Here is a 17033-nt window from a genome sequence, read left to right on the forward strand (position 1 = left end):
AGTACTTGTGGAAGTTAATTCTTCATCCTCAGACCAGTGCTGCTGAATCTGTGGAGTGAATTTGTGACCTTCGTTCTTTGTCTAAGATTTTAGGCTGTTCTGTCTATGCTGGGTTTGTGCCATTGCATGGCATGGTCTTAGAGCTTTGTTGTTTGTGCCTTGGTATTCTGTTGAAGGAGCCGACAGAAACAGCAATAAATAGTTTTAACATGCTCATGGTATTCCATACTGCTGAGGAGACATGCTAAAAATCCTGGGACCTTGTCTATGAAAACACTTGCAGTAAGCAATAACCTTGAGTTCCTGTGAGGCTCGGTGTGTAGGAGGCGTCCTTCCCTGCTCTTACTTCACCATGGGAACACCGCGGTGCTGCACCTGGCTTTGTTCCCAACTTTGTTGAAACACAGGATCTCCCAAATGCTGCTTGCTAACCTTGGTCAATCTTGTTAATGCTGGTTCTTGGTTGGCACGTACCAGAGTGGTGTGCGATGCAAGGTGTACAGTTCATTGAGCTATTTTGTTCCTGCATTGATTTGACTTCTGTATCAGAAATATTTTGTCCTTTGTAAGTTATAAATGAATGAATAAATTTGTTAATTACTTTTTAAAATCATACTTATATGATCCATGCTATTGCTTTACAGGTGCATTTGCAAAACCAAGTAATTTTGAAGTTATGCATGACATCATTGTTTTCTGTGTTCTTGTTTTGTTGTTTTTTTTTTTTTTAATGATGCAACAGTCTATACACAGGCTTTTTCTTCCCAGTGTTCTGCTTCAGGTGACATAGTCGGTAGCTTTTGTTTCTGAAATTAGAACAGCAATTATCAACTGCCTAGTTTTTGAATGCAGCTTTATTATGTATCCAAAAATGGAGTGGTCCAGTACTGTGGTGGAAGAGGGATAGGTTTTTCTTCTGCTGACTCTTTGTCAACCAGAGATTTTAATCAGACCATGTATAAGTTGCAGAGGAATTTGTTAGAATGACTAAAGAGGTAATGAGAAATATTAGACAATTGATGGTGGTGATTAGCATTTGGCTGAAATACCAGTGGCAACTTAAACTGTGGTTTTATGGTGTTGTCAGTGTTGTTTTCCTGAATGGCATAGAGAAATGAATGATGAAAGGACAGTTTCTTTCCTTCCTCTTTTGGATGAGGGTCATGACCTAGGGTAGCAAAGAAGAAGAAATTACGCTTGTAGGCGTAGTGGTTGCCTTGGGACTGATGATTTTAAGATTCATTTTCTCCTTCTACTTGCTATACTTGTGTTTGCTTTTCTCCCTGCTGTGCCTGCATAGATGAGGTGAGAGCCCTAAATCCTGGCAAAGTCAGTGGGGTGGATATCTCTTGTAGTCAGAGGTTCTGCACGAGGTTGTCTTTGGCAGTTCTAAATTCTTCAGGGTGCTATACCAGTAAGTGGTCAGGGGAATCACCAGTTGTGGGAATGTGATTTGGACAAAAGCAGTGTTTGTCCCGTGTGTAGTATTTGGAGAGTCCTCTTCCTAAGGTGTTGAAAGGATATTTTGACTAATGAGCACACAGGATGAGGACAGGAAGGAGTTCCAAGAATATCGAGTGAGATTTCTCATCTACTGTGGGGTCTCGAACTCGCAATGCGTACCTTATATTGAATCTCACTCTATCTTGAAATGGCTACTACAGACATAATTGATCTATCTATGTTAGGATGAGTGCAGAATTATTTCCCCTGCCTGTCATTAGATATCACTCGTCTGAAATTTCACAGGCCCTTTGTGTTGGTAATTCTGTGGTCAAAAGAAGCAGCTGCCAATGGGCCAGAAAAAATTAAAACAGGTTTGCTGAAGACGTTTTCCTATCTTTTGGTCTCTTTAAAATTTTAAAACAAAGTTTATTTCCCTATAGTTAGCTGTGTCTCAGTAAAATTTAGCAGTTTGGAAAATGTTGTCTTTAGTGACTTAGGAGTGTAAGTGTTGTTTTCCGAAGAATTTGGAGGAATCAGTCTCACTGAATTTCACGAAGTCTCCATCAGGTAGCAGAGCAGAAATAATTTTGTAGCCTTAGCAGAAATATTGCAGTTTAAGTCCAACCACAGAATATGACATTATTCAATAAAGGTGTTTAGACATTATTTGGGGGTTCTGGCATTTGCCTGAAATGACAGTGATTCAGAGTAAAGTCTAAATTCAGTTCTTCCATCCTTCAAGTGAGTGCCTTGAAATGGAAGGCTATTGAAGTGCTTTCTTAAATCTTGTCTTTTGGAGTTGTTCATGAATTATTATAAATTGGAGGAGGGATATGAACCCATGTTTCTTGCTCCCCAGATTTTTTTATTACCAAACTACAAATGCCGTGTCTGTTTGTTTCTAACTGAATGAAATGTAACAATTCATACAAATAAGGAAAATTCCAGAAAAAGAAATGAAACACAGAACACCTAGGAATTCTCAGCAGCTCTCAGGTTGAGGTGTTTCCCTGGCTTTTAATCTCTGAGCTGGAGCAAGCAGATGTGCCTCCGAGATCTATGTTTCTTGGCCTCTTAAGTTGTTCAGGGAATTTTATTTTTCATTTCCCTTAATGTTCACTAGATGTGTAATGTGTACAATAAACCAAAAAAAATAATAAATAAATTCCATGCTCCTTTTCTACAGGGATGTGCTTTTAATGTTAGTATCACTTTCGCTTGTCCCAATACAGAATTCACAAGACAAAACTTTACAGTCTCTGATAATGGTTTACCCAGGACAACTGTCTCAATTGCTTCTGGCTTCTGATCCTCTTCAAAGATAGTTGTACTGATCCCATTGAACGTCATCAAGTTTGGTATGTCCGTAATTATCTGGCAGATCAGAATTGTGAGACATGAAACTACAGGATACAGTTTTCCCCTCCTTTGTGTGGCACATACGTTTATGTAGTGGCAACATGACTGGCAACGGAGAAGCTTTTTTGTGCTGAGTTGGTTTAGTCGCCAGGTGACATCTTTAGTGTGGTTCAGTGTGTGGTTGCAGAAATGTTTGTGCGGTTTGCACACAGAAGACCATGCAGAAAGCAGGGAAAGGGAGGGTGATGCTATTTTGATGGAATTGCTGATTTAGGTCAGATTAAGCAGGAAGTATGGCAAAAGAAATCTTAGTGGTTTAAATTTCCCAAGTTTTTGACCCCTTGATAGTAATTTTGCAAATAAATAGTTATTGCCATTTTTTGGAGATTTTTTCCTTTGACAGTGACAGAAAAATATAGGGAAAATACTACAGCAAGTGGCCTTCGCTGTGCAGGTTTTCAGAGAGTATGGATATAAGGGCTGTGTGAGATGTGTAATACATCTGTTTGAAAGTACAATACTTATTTACAGAAAATTATTTTGCTGTCACGTCAGCTGAATGCACAGTTTGCAAATGATATTATCTCCGTTAAATCATTTTTCCTTGTTAGAAATATATTCCATAAGTATGTCCAGTCAAAGTTTCAAATTTCATGTTTTGCTGTAACTTTGTGGAAAAAGTAGCGTTAGTAATTCTGTAAATATGGAAAGTGTATGTTCCTTTTATCCCTCCAAAATATGAATGTGTGTCACAGACTTCAAAGGGAAAACATAGTTTAGTGAAATTGGGAAAATACATGCAGCAAAATTTAATAATATGACAGGAGTTTAAGTAAAACACAGTGCAGTTGAATGCTTGCTTTAAATTTTGTTATTTATGTATGGTAATACTAGAGTCTGAAAACTCTACCTATTAGCAATTGGTTCCTTTCAACAGAATTTGAGTTAGCGTAGTACTAGGAAAACCCCATCTGTATCTCAACTTAAAACCTTAAATTATGTGCTGACCTGGCAGTAAAATGATATGAGAAAAGCCATAAATTTGACCTTTGTGCATATTGTGTTTCTTAACACAAGCATGATATCCTTATTCTTTGTAGTATAGATTTCAGTATGCTACTATGTATTTGACGTGGAATAAAGCATGTTTGATATGTATATGCAGTTGTTCTTAATAATAGCATATATTAAAAACAGAAAAACAAGAAAAGAAAGGAGATTTGACTTCATTTAGTGTACTTACATATGCTTAATTCTCATGTTTTATAAATTTCATTCAAACGTAAGTGATCTTACTGATAGCTGAATGCCAAGCTAAACTGCAACAACTCCATTGTTGAAAAGTACACACAAAAAACAAACTGTGACCTGAAAAGTAAACTTCCAGAGGATTATACCAGAAAGTTTACTTACACATCAAGTATCTTAGTTGTAATTGTTCTGGCAGTTGATGTACGTAAAATGAACAAAGTGGCTTGGCCCAGTATTGCATTAACAGTTGAATAAATTAATGCGTTCTCCACTGTTTATTTTACCCCCTAAAGTGTGAAAAAATTGCACCTTTGAACAGTAAACTCTATTGCCATAACCATCTGTTTGCATTTTCATTACAAACTCCTACCAGAATAACTCTCACTTTGAAGAGAAAATTGATATGGGTTGTAAAAATTACAGTCTATGACCTTAAGTTTTATGTCTCTTGAGGTATACCCCGGTGTGGTCTCCACTACTATACATTATGATTTCTTCAAGAAGTACCTTTATGTCTTCCAGCTCATTTCAGATAAGAAGTCAAGTCCATGCCTCAAAGGGTTTGCTATCACATAAAGCTGAGCACCTCAGTCTCTTGTTGAAGACCCTTATACATAAAATGGGTACGCAGCAACTTTGCCCTGCCCTGCCCAGAACTGCTGTGTCAGCTGTAGATGGCATGTTGTTCTTTAGCGTATAGGAGGATCTGTCCCCATGAACTATGCTGGCTTAGTCTCACTTATAAAATTGTTAGTATTGCCAATTAAACCCAATTAGCAGCAGTAGTATTTGTGCTTCAGATAGAATGTTCCTTTTTAATGTTGTTGAAAAGTCATCGGTTTGTGTATTTTTGGATGCAGATTCCACAAAGGCACTAAAACCAGTCATTTCTAACTGAAACTTTGGAGTATGGATAAGTTAAAAACTGCAAAACACCATTATTTGTAATCACGGTGCTTTTAAAACAAACATTCTGGATAGTTTAGTAATGAAATCGTACAAGCTTTGTTTAAAAAACAAACACTCCCCCCCTTCCTCTTGAGCTTAAACAGTGGCTTGTTTAAAAAACAGTAAAATTCCATAACACTTAAAACTCTTTTGAAGTAGTTCTTCAACATCAGCAAGTAATTCTGCAAATAGCTTTTGAAGATGAGGCTTCATTTACTCCAGCGTGTGCAGGCTGATGGAGTGGATTAGTGGGTGTGGACTGAAATTGTAATGTAGGCTTTTTTGTGTGCATGTGTCTTTCTCTGGAACACTCCTTATCAGATACATCTCTATCCTCTTGGAGTAATTTTAAATAGACCAAGGCTGTTTTGTTTAATAGTCATTGATGAAAACTTGGTATGTAGATAATGGCGTTACATTCATGTTAACTACTAAAAATCAAATTTTTCATCAGGTTTTATAGTAGAGCACTTTAGTAGAGCACTTTTTTTTTTTTTTTTTTTTTTTGAAATCAGATCAGTTCCCAGAACCAGCTTGCAGCATGGTTACACCAATGTCAATGATGGGGTAGGTGTAGAGCAGAGATGTGCCACTGGCAGCCTGGGTTTCGATTGATTTACACTGTTACGGGACGGCACCCTAGGACTGAGTTTAATAGTAACACTCTGCATTTAATTTAGTAGTTATGTAATGTGATAGCCAAGCATAAGACAGTTCCTTAATACCGATGTATACATTCAAAAGGAAAAAAAAAAAGAGGGCCAGGCACTCAACTAATGCAAATGAGAATGATTTTATTGATTTTATAATTTTTTTTTAATTGAGTTGTGTGGATATGCCAGCTGAAAGTGCTGCCTTTCATTTTGAAAGATGTGTAATACTCTCTCTGAAATCTGTAATTATATAAAAAGAAGACAGCTTTCTCCCTGCTTATCACAAATCAAACCTTTAAAATAGACAAAAAAACTGTGATAAGACATTATTTCAAACAGATTTCATATGCAAAATAGTCTGTTCGGGACAAGGTTTTTCTTTTAAATGAAAAAGTTGAATATTAATTGTCCTTGAATTTTTGACTGTTCCTTTGCACTGTTGTTTTTGTGGATGAGGAAGATTTTTAGATGCAGTATGGTAGCTTTCTAGTTTCTATAAACAAAAACCCACCCCACTAGTTTATTAATCCAATAAAAATATTCAACAAGAAGCAATGAAACTTTTAAAGTGTATGGAACAGGTATTTTATTTTATTCTTATTTGGAAAGCTTCACAAGTCCAAACTTGCTTTAGCTGTCTTTCTCTGTTTGATTTCTGTTCTTCATACAGGCTTCACAGTATCATCTCGACTACTAATGCTTTATTTCTTTAAAACAATCCCAAACTATGGATTTGGGGGGTTAAAGATGGTGGGAGGTTTATTTATTTATTTGCATAATTTTTGTATGTGGCATACTGTTGAAAATACTGTGAAAAATATCCAGGCAGTGCAAGGTAATTTGGTCTAATTATATGATAGGAAAGTGAAAAGCATAAAATATCCCATCTTGAGTTTGGCCTCGAAGTACAGCTTCTGTGGGCACATCATTGTGGACACTGGAAACATTATGTATTGATTATATATAACAAGGAGTTATAGCATTAATAATTCAGTTGGCAAGAAATGGTTTATATTAGATCATAAATCCTCATATGTTTCCACTGAAAACTGCTACAGATGTGACATCAGATTCCATTAAGGTGAAAAAAGAAATGTAACAAGGAAATCTCAACTGATAGGAGTACTTCTTTTGTATTGGGTGGAGAAAGGAAGGGAAAGGGATATTTACAGAAGGATGAGGGCTTAACTTTTGGCATCCAGTATCACCTGTCTTGCTGGGTTTCGCACAGGTGAAGTCCAAGAACTGTGGCTCAAGCAGAAGCAGCAGCTCATGCACATCTTCAGGGCATATTTTCCCATTGTAGGAGCGTATATTTTATAAACCAAAAAGTCATGAATTACCGAGTTGCTTTTATTGCAAATTTACATCTTGGCAGCTTTTATTGGTCATAAAAAGGTGCATATGACTGAAAAGCATTAAGCTAAGACCACTTAAGGAAATAAAGGTGGCAGGAGGCTGCAGGAGCTGGCTGCGTTGGTGCAGATTTTTGTCTGTCTTCATGAGTCAGTTACTTGATTCCCCAGGCGTGCTGCTCATCTGGATTAACCTGATGAAAACCCATCCAATGAAGTGACAAGTTTGGTGTTCTCTTGCCATGCAGTTCTGGGCAACAAGTAGACACCTCAACAAGAGAATGCGTAGTGAATTTCCAGACAGAGGCATTGCTGTGCACGGTGATGCTAAACCATGTAGATAAATTTATAGATGATTGGTTGAGTGTGAAAATGACTGCAATAGAAAGACACGTTCTATATATATTTTTGAAGAAAAAAAATACCCTTATACCTTTTAAAAAAAAATGAGAACAGAAAAAAGCAAAATCTGAGTTTTCCTCTAGGGAGTTTTACGCTTTGTTACATGTAAATCATTAAACAGGGATTGCACACTTGCTTGACTTTGCTGACTCTTGTTTAAGACCGTTATTTGCCAATTAATTCTCTTATGTGTTTTTCTTTACCTGTAGTGTTATTATTTTATTGGATGAAGAGTGGTCATAATCCCTTTGCATTAAGGACATTAACTACTTTTGTGTCTCAGAAGCATGGAAACAGTAAATGAAACAGTGAGGACAGAGTTATTTTTATGTTATAATTGCTTCAAATTCTCAAGGGGTTTTGGTTTGTTTTTTTTCCCCCACAAATATGGAACATTTACTTTGTGGATGACTGCTTTAAACCCAGTCCAACTGGTAGAGGCTAGGGGATCATGACTCTTGTTTGCAATTTTAACCCTCATAACTTGTGCATGTAGCTTATCTATACCATAATGTATTTGTCTTTTTTCCTTAACTGCCTCTGTTTGTTTACACCAACTTTTGTCTGGGCTCTAACTGAATTGTAAGATCATTGAACAGGAACTGTTCCCACTACATATGTTCAGTGCCTATCACAATGGGTCGCCAAACGTCACGTTTTCTCTCCTGCAATGTAAACAGCAAGAAGTTAATCATTGTCATGGACAGATTTTTATATTTTTCTGTTTTAGTGGCATATGTGAAGTTAGTTTGCTCATTTTGGACATAGGTCTCCCACATTTTAAGTGATCTGCCTTCTTGGCTTGTTACCAGTCTCCTCAAAAATCTGTAATACAAGGTATGAACCGTTTTTACTGAGCTGGTTTTGGAGTGACTTTACAGTTCTTGGCAACTTTGGCTTTGTCTGTCCAAGCAGAAGTTTTCTGTAGATAAACAGCAGAGATGACATAGGGCAGTGCCTTTAATTCAATTATTAAATACTTAAATAAGGCAAACAAGATAGGAGAAGCTTTAGGTGGATTTTGGGTAAGTATCGTTTCTGCTTCAGTCACGTGTTGTCTGTCCAGAGCTCATTTCAAGAAGTCATTTAAATAGGTGCAAACCCAACATAAGTTTTGATTTGTTGAATGGTCTGAACTCTCAACAGAGTAGCTACAGGAAATCTGTTACTCTAAATCTGCATGTTGAGGATTTATTTTAGACACCCTTGTGTGATGTTGTGGAACAATTATTACATAGAATTAAAGGAAGCACTTAAAGAGGTTTTGTGAGAGTTCTTGCACCTCTTACACTAACATGTTTCCAGTTTACTCTTCAGAATAAAACTTTTAATAAAGTCTAAGAAGTATAAACTTTTAATTACGTGTGTTTAAAACATATATGTAATACAGTTGGCACGTAGTTGTTTCAGAAGCTATCAGTTAATTTTTTTATACATAGAACAAGCAAGGCAAACTTCTCTGTGCAGCTGCTGGACTTCAGCATTGATTCCTTGAAAGGAGACAGTTAGTGCCCAAATAAGCCTTATCCTTTCTCCTCAGGTAGTCAGCTATGATATAGAGGTTCTATATTATGAGAAATAGTGAATAATTGTTTCACGTTCACCATCTCCATGTCATTCATGGTATTACAGACTTCTGCCATGTCAGCCCTTTGGCGTGGAACTGTACCTAGGTTACCTTTAGCTGCGTGGCACGGCCTGCTGCACCACTGGCCCCATCTCTTTCCGTTCTTTGGGAGGGTCCTTGGAGATGGTCCTTGAGGAAGGGCCTACATTTGTCTCTCTAAAATTTTAAGTACTTATTCCCTCCATTGGCAAAAGCCGCATCTGCAGAGAAATTGTTGTGCCAGCAGGGCTGTACACAACAGTAGAGACCACAGCGGGATTGAGGAGGGTTTGGTTTATTTGGGTTGGGGTTTTTTTCAAGGCCCAGGATGGTATCAGTGTAACACTGAGCTGAGTATTGGTACTTGTGGAGACACATTTACCTGATGCACGAGCTGGTTCAAGAGCTGCTCAGGTGGCAGAGCATATATGGGTGCTGTCCTCGGGGAAAAGAGGCAGGAAGGCATTCAAGCTGCCCCAAATGAAGAGTAGAGGGAAAGTCCCCGGTGACTTGTTTCAGAGCATATCCAGCATCTGTCACGTGTGGAGCACACCCAGTGTTGCCATGATCAGTGCCAGAGAATGTTTCTTCTTACATTGTTAGCATAGCATGTCCTTTTAATCTTTAGTGGCTAGCCTGGGCTAAGTCAGGTGATTTTCTCTAGTAAGCAAAAGTTACCCTTTGTGTAGGTATTCTGACAGCAATTTGACCATGTTGTTCAGACACTGCCTAAGGTAGTGCAGGAGAGCAGAGAACATCAGTGTCCCTGGTGCAGTGATTCTTAAGGCATTTTAGCCAGAGTCAAGGAGAGTGTGGGTGGGAAAAAGAATGGTATTTTGATTATAGGCTGCAGACAAGACCAACTTATCCATAACAAGACGGTGTGAACAGGCTCCTGCCTGTAATTACGGCAATGTGCAGGTGCAGGAAGAGTCTTGGGAAAATAATTTCAAGGATGGAAGGAGGACAGGGAATGTGGACGTCAAGTATGGGTGGCATCATAAACAGCTCTCTGCTGGTAGGAGTCACATCTGCTGAACTTGCATCCACTGTCAACACTTGTCTAGCAGAGAGCTCAGCGCAGTGCATGGTTGTCCTGGAATCACTTGAATAAAGAGATCGAGTTCTTGTGCAGACTGTCAAGCTGGTAGCATACTGTTGTAATTCTGACTAAGTTGTCAATGCCATTATCAAGTCCCTCTTATAGACAAGGCTAGCAGGACTTGTGACACACTACTGCACATTCATATAGTATAGAAATGGCTATTTGTGCTTGTCTTTTGGGACGGGGGGACTACTGTGTTTAATTTGTATGCCTTTTTGAGAGATTGTCTTTTCACACCCTTCAACTGCCTTTCATCAAAGGCTTGGAAGAGTATTCTGAGGAAGCATTGCTGCGTGCCTCCTCTGTTCTTAAATTTTCCTTTTGCTGTTAGAGATGGGATACTAGGCAAGATGGACATCTCATCTGACCCGATATGGCTTTCTTATGCAATTTGTGCTCATGTAAGTAATCTGTCTTCTGGGTAATATGAAACGAAGTTGTCTCACATGATGCCTCCCCTGGAATACAGCTTTATTAATTTACACATACTATATGCACTAGTTCAGCATTGCAACATCACAGAACCTGATCACTGAGTACAGAACTAGAGTGTGATTACTTTGTGATTAAAGATTTACCAAATCAAATATGTGTTATACAAGGTAGTTGCAGTATCAGAATTGCTATTCTGAACAACTAAAAACTAAATATAAAATCCTTTTGACATTTGTCTTTATAAAATATCGCAGGACACATTTTCTATTTGAAGAATAATTTTGAAATCCTTCTCAAATGTAGTAATGTACTCCTTTCTCCTGCCTGTTGTTAGTGTTTAGATCTCCCAGTGATCAATTATACTTCTCTCACTTCATTGAGAGATATTTTGGTTGTTCCTTATTAGATATTGGAGGACAGTCTGTTTTATATTAACAGAAATGTATATGTTTATTAAAAGGAAGAACGTCAAAGGTTTGACAGAGCTTTTGTATTTCACAAAGATACTTCTCTTTTTTGGGAGTGATGTTGACCATTGATACCTTTAATTCTTTCCAACTATCTGTAGTGATAGGAGAGCATTGTCAAAGGCCAGGATATATGGAATGGGACAGTTTAACAAGTAATCATGGCTATTTGTCTTTTAAAAGCATGAATCTTGATCAGTTTCAGCAATTAATATTTTTGTCTTAAAGATAAGATAGAGATATAACATACAGCTTGATATAGTTGGTTAGAAACTGGTTAGAATTAATGTTCTGTAAAGTATGTAAAGCAGCATAAGAACCATTGGTAACTGTTTACATGCTATTAATAATTAGCAACCTTCATACTAGTCTGTTAGGAAAGAACCACGCATTTGGTACAATAGAAACTCAACTCCATACGGTTGGGTTCAAATTACATTTGACTTGGACAATAGGGCATGAATGGGGCTCATTTGAGTTTCTGCCACTGTAAACAGTGAGATGTTGGAATGTTTCGTTTGTTTATTGATTTATTTATTTGGACAGGTGCAGGTTGATCATATGAAATATTTTTTTTTATTCAAATATAGGCAAAAAATAGTTTAGCAAACATTGTCGAGTCAGAATGTATGATGATAACCAACATCTTGAATGGACAGACTCAATTTATCCTGTGGCTGGTTTTGAATTTGGATCTTAAACTAATCAAATCATATTCTAGAGAAAGTGCTTTATGTGCTGTCCAGCCACTTAGAAAACAGAAAATACAGATTTTATTTTCAGATTAATTTCTTTTTAAGTACTAAGTTCCATCTTTTACTTTCTGTGAAAAATTATGTTCACGTCTGTGAGGTGGATTCTGTTAATGCTAGTGGGGCTCATCCTTGAGAAGAGGTCATGCAAATCTGATGGATCCCATCTGGATGAGCATCATTCTCTAGGGTGTAATTTTCCTCAGCTATTTGAAACCCTTTCATAAGTGCTCCAAAGCAATCAGGTTCTATAATTTGCAAAATGATGGCAGGAGGAAAGAGCCAGGAAGCTTGTTGCTGGGATCATATGTTAGGAAGTAGTATCGCAGGACTAATAGCCTAAATTAATGCAAGGAGAACCTTGATTCAGGCTTTTTTGTCTTCTCCATCAGCTGGACACCCACATTTCTCCCAAGTGGACACTATAAAGGGAGAATGGATGGTGGTAACACATCTTACCATTTGGGGCAAGGGAAGGAAAGTACATGCAGATGACATTATTCTTGGTCCTCAGTTTCCCAGCTCACTCATGTCAAATAGAAATTGCACAGCAATCTGCAAACAAAGGACAGTCCCACAAATACGTGTCTTACAGGTAGAAATAAACCTACAAAAGGGTTGAGCAGACCTTAGACATTTAATACCTTAAATTATCTTACCACACAGTATAGCTATGCTATTAAGTTCGAGTGTTGCAACTATGTATTGTGTCATAGTCCTTTCAGAGTTGTTCCTCTGTCTCTCACCAGGTGGAACGGATTGGATGTACACTCAGTTTGACAAACACTGGCTTTAATATTTCAGTTCACACTGAGAATTTGCTGCCTTTATTTCTCTTTCAACATTATATTGCATTTAATTGATGACAGAGCTTCTCTTATAATGTGCACGTTTGATTCCTGTCAGTGCTAACAGAAGGTATGTGCAGACACCAATGAAAGAGTAGACTAGAGTTTCTCTTGAGGTGAACAACTGTTTATAATTAGAGTTATGGGAATGAAGGAAAACCCAGCTAGCAAGCAAGCAGTCACTCTTCCAAAAAGCTTGGTAAACTCATAAAGCTCAGGAGCTTAATCTCTGAACCAGAGTGCTTGTTATCTAATCCCCACCAGCTGTTGTGTACTTGGTAGTCATGACATCTGTAATAGAGCTGATGGGCCCGTCTATGTTGGTTGGCACCTTTACCCACCAACTGAACTTGATTCTTCTTTCATTGCTCACAGTTACCTGCTTTAAATCATTAACCGGTTGCTCAGGGTTTGATCATCCATTTAACCATACTTTATAATAGAGAGCTTGTGCTGCTTTTCACATTAAGCATATCTTAGATATGTAGGTTTTCAGCAGGTATAGTTTTTGCCTTGCTAATAAGAGAAAGGTATCAACCAAAAGAATTTCCTCTGGTTACATGCTGATTCCTTATATAGTCTTAAAACTGACCTAGGAGTGAAATCTCTTGAGTTGTATTTCAGCTGAAAAATACCGTCACACTTCTATTAAGCAGGGTGAAGAATTATATACATGTCTCTGTTAACTGGTGTGTATGAATTGATATAGGTGTTTACAGAAGATAGAATATAAATGTAAGCAAGTGTGTATGTGTTCATTATAATTGTGGAAGAATACTGGTTTTCAGGGACTGGTTTCAGCAGTGCTGTAGTGGGTGTCGTTCTTTTGAGATAGCAGAGGAGAGAAACTGGCTCAGCTTGAGAAAAGAATCCATTTTAAGTCTCCCAGTGAGTGCTGTGACTTCGCGCCTACTGTTTGACAGTATCCTCACCACCACAAGCAGTGCAGAGTAACAGCTGTTGGGCCTTGTAAGGGGTTAGAGGGAAGGATGTCTTGTTCCTGGATCCGAAATGAGTTCAGTTAGGAGCTAAGGGTGGAGCTGTCCTCCTAAAACCATTTCTGGACACGGAAGGACTTAGATCTATGGGTTATTTGACTGGTTAAAACTTAGATGCTTATCGCTTCCTAGTACATAAATGATTAGATTGGGCATCTGAAGTTGATGCTGTGGCCAAAATTGGCTGCGAAGACTACCACAGTCTTTAGTTAGCTGTCAGCGTAATATTGTGGATTTAAGGTTTTGAACTGTTGTAAGACAGTTCTCAGCATCTATAACACTTACTGTCAAAATCCAGAATAATGGTCTCATAAAGAAAACAGCTATACCAAGTTCTCAAAGAAATGTCGGTTAAAATTTTGTTAAATTTCATTATAGTCAGTTTTCACTTGGAATTAATTGTACTAATGGATTTCTTTATTTTTTTCCCCCAGAATGGCGCTAAGAAGTTCTGGGATTTTATGAGGACACATGACAGGTAACAGATGGAATCACATTATTTCCTTTGTCTTTATGTTATTTTTCGTACTGTATTCTCTTCCGTTGGTGATAGCTTGTTGATGTGGAATTACTTCTTTTTCCTCCAATTTCCCCTTCAATTCTCACTTCTTGGGTAATGCTTGCAGATAGTTCTTTACTACTTTAGGCAGAATAAGCAGAAATTTTAAAATCTCCTCATGGTTTGTTTTGTTTTCAGTAAATTTTGTCTGGGCTTGACTTTTCAAGTATTAGATTTTTGGCACATGATGTGTTGCACATTGTAATGATTACGTAGAAGATGGAACTGAAAGTTTGGATTGTATGAAATTTTTTTTTGAGTGTGAATATATCACCTGAAGGGAAAGACTCTGCCCCCCACATACTTAACCCTGTTATTTGTGCCATTAAATGGTCTAGTCCCACATATATGACCATACTCTCTCACCTGTGAATGTATAATCCCGGGTATTGTCCTTATATAAAGACTGTTAAAAAGCAATCTAATGTTACGGTGATACTGTTTGAATTTTTTCTTGCTAGCAATTACTTGGAATAAGGTAGAGATTGTGTTTTATGTTTGAGTAAATCCTAGTATTGACTTTTTTATTTTGGTCCTCTTCATCACTGCCACATAAGGATGTTTCAGGCAAAGCCTAATTCACATAACTTTACAAATGCCTGACATCTTTCAGACCCTCCATTCTGTACACCAAAACCCCTTCCTAAGCACATAGGAAGAAATGGGCGGTCAGCAACTTTGTTCTGTTTTTCCAATTGTATTTCTTTTCTCAGGGAAGAAAAGCAGTTAACTCCTGACTTCAAAGATCAGTTCATGCAAAATAGGCTATATATGAAACAGACCCAGATGTAGAGTTACTAAATACTAAAATATTCTTATGTCTTTTTTTAAAATTATAAATATTTTATGTAGTCACTGAAAATTCTGGTCCTGGAAGATAAAAATAAAAAGCAAAGGTAACAACTTTTCCTTAGAAAAAGCTTTTCTAAGTCTATTAAATATAAAAAAAAAACACGTAGCAAGACACTAACGGCAAAAGAAATTATGACTTATAACCAGAATTATGTTGAGAGACGTATTCTTATTGTGCGTGAAATAAGTAGGTAAAATCAATTGCATTGTGTGTAGGTACCTGGGATGGACATAAAGCAATGCTTTTTATCACTATAAAGATTAGGAGGGTAAAAGTTCCAGGAAGACTGGGAAAATATTAGATAGATTAAAAATGCCTGCGCTGCTTGAGAATGAGGACAGAAAAGGGAGTGATATTTCAATACTGAACTTCACACTTGCTTTTGGAATTTGCCTGGAAGACAGTTCTGTCTTTGCGCTTTGGCTATCCATATGGGCATGTGCCTGGATTTATGATCGCAGATACAAAGGCTGAAATGATAATTGATTGCTGGAAATTTAATATATGCCCTGTACTTTCAAGCAAGTGAATCCAGCCTCAAGTGACAGTGCTGAGAACATGACTTCCAGATGAATAATTTGTATTACTATTTTTGTTTAAACTTTAGATTATCGCTCTGCGATAATGTGTGAATATATGCAACTAACTGAGTGGGGTAAATATTAAAGGATCATTTTCCATGAACTTCTTGGGAACAGTACTTGTGAAGGACTTTTGTGGACATTTTTAAAATAGTTGAGAACATAACTGTATAAAAAGGCTATGGCCACATGTCATGCCAGTCATCTCTGGTCACATAACATTTGTTAGCTTCAGATGCACAACAGCTGCCATCCTAACTTATTAGCGACTACTGTTGAACTGTAGAATGTCTTACGCTCTTTCACAAGTTAGTTCAGTGCAACTTCAGACACCAAAGGTAATAATGTGAACTTTCTGTGTAGGAAATCCATGGTTTCACATACATTCTATTTGCGAATATGAAGCCAATTATTACCAGATAAATTAGTCAGGTTCAAAATTCCTTATAACGCATTAAAGCCCTACCTTTTACTGTATTTTAATAGGACAGCAGTGATGCTAGTTATATGGAAAAGTCACATTGTCTAGTTGCTGAAGATTATAGAGGACTTTATACCTAGAGGGCTCTTAGATGAAGGGTAAAATCTTGAAGAAGAGGGGGGGTTTCCAGGACACACGTCCTGTTGGTCAGGATTTCCTAGTACGTATGTTGTCTTCAGGAATATTGTAGGTGGTTTCCATGATTAGGATCCCTTTTCCATAACACTTTTTTAAAAGTATTCAAAACTTATTTTACTTCTGAAAATGCAGTAACACTGTTAAATGCTCTAAGTTTTTTTAATAAGGCTGTTTATCTAAATTGAACATACACATTGGAATGCCACATCTGTAAAGTACACCTATATATATTATATATTTACAGATAATTGATATGTATAATGAATTTAGTGATGCTGAATAAAAAAAACAAACTGTGCTAATCATATAAAACCATAAATTGAGCCTAACTCATGTCTTTATCTGTCATCCTCTTTCAGCAGCATAAGTGAATGTGTGCTTAAGACTGACTTCCTTGCTGTATGACAGTGAAGTGAGAGCTTGTGTGCTGGCTTCCTTTGGGACCCCAGTGTTCTTTCTTGTTTCAGATGAGGTCAACATAAACCCATATTCAATAGATTTGTATGAGAATATAGACTTGATACAGGAAAAATATTTAGCAAGAGAATGAAGTTATTTTTGTATAAATGTATCCTTTCCAACTGTTCAGATGAACAGCTGATTAAATTATACAAAGACAAAACCATGAGGACTGCAGTAGTCATTTAAATTGCCTTAAGTGTGAGTCACCTTTTAAAATCTCACAATATATTGCAGTGGGACAAGATCATTTAACCATATGCAAGCTGGTGAAACACTAGCACCAGCTGAAATAGAATTTTTGTTAGGTATTACTCTTATTTTTTTTTCTTTTCTT

At 37.3% G+C, this 17033-nt stretch overlaps 1 protein-coding gene across 1 annotated transcript in view; it reads left to right on the forward strand.

Annotated features, from left to right (window-relative positions):
- The first annotated feature begins 5566 nt into the window (after positions 1-5566).
- Positions 5567-17033, forward strand: part of NUDT14 (nudix (nucleoside diphosphate linked moiety X)-type motif 14) — a 40711-nt gene continuing 29244 nt past the window's right edge. The window contains exon 1 of the mRNA XM_009890707.1: positions 5567-5571. Within this exon, the coding sequence (XP_009889009.1) occupies positions 5567-5571 (5 nt within the window). The remainder of the gene's footprint in view (positions 5572-17033) is intronic.

Source organism: Charadrius vociferus, unplaced genomic scaffold (assembly GCF_000708025.1).
Source record: "Charadrius vociferus isolate BGI_N301 unplaced genomic scaffold, ASM70802v2 scaffold428, whole genome shotgun sequence".
NCBI lineage: Eukaryota > Metazoa > Chordata > Aves > Charadriiformes > Charadriidae > Charadrius > Charadrius vociferus.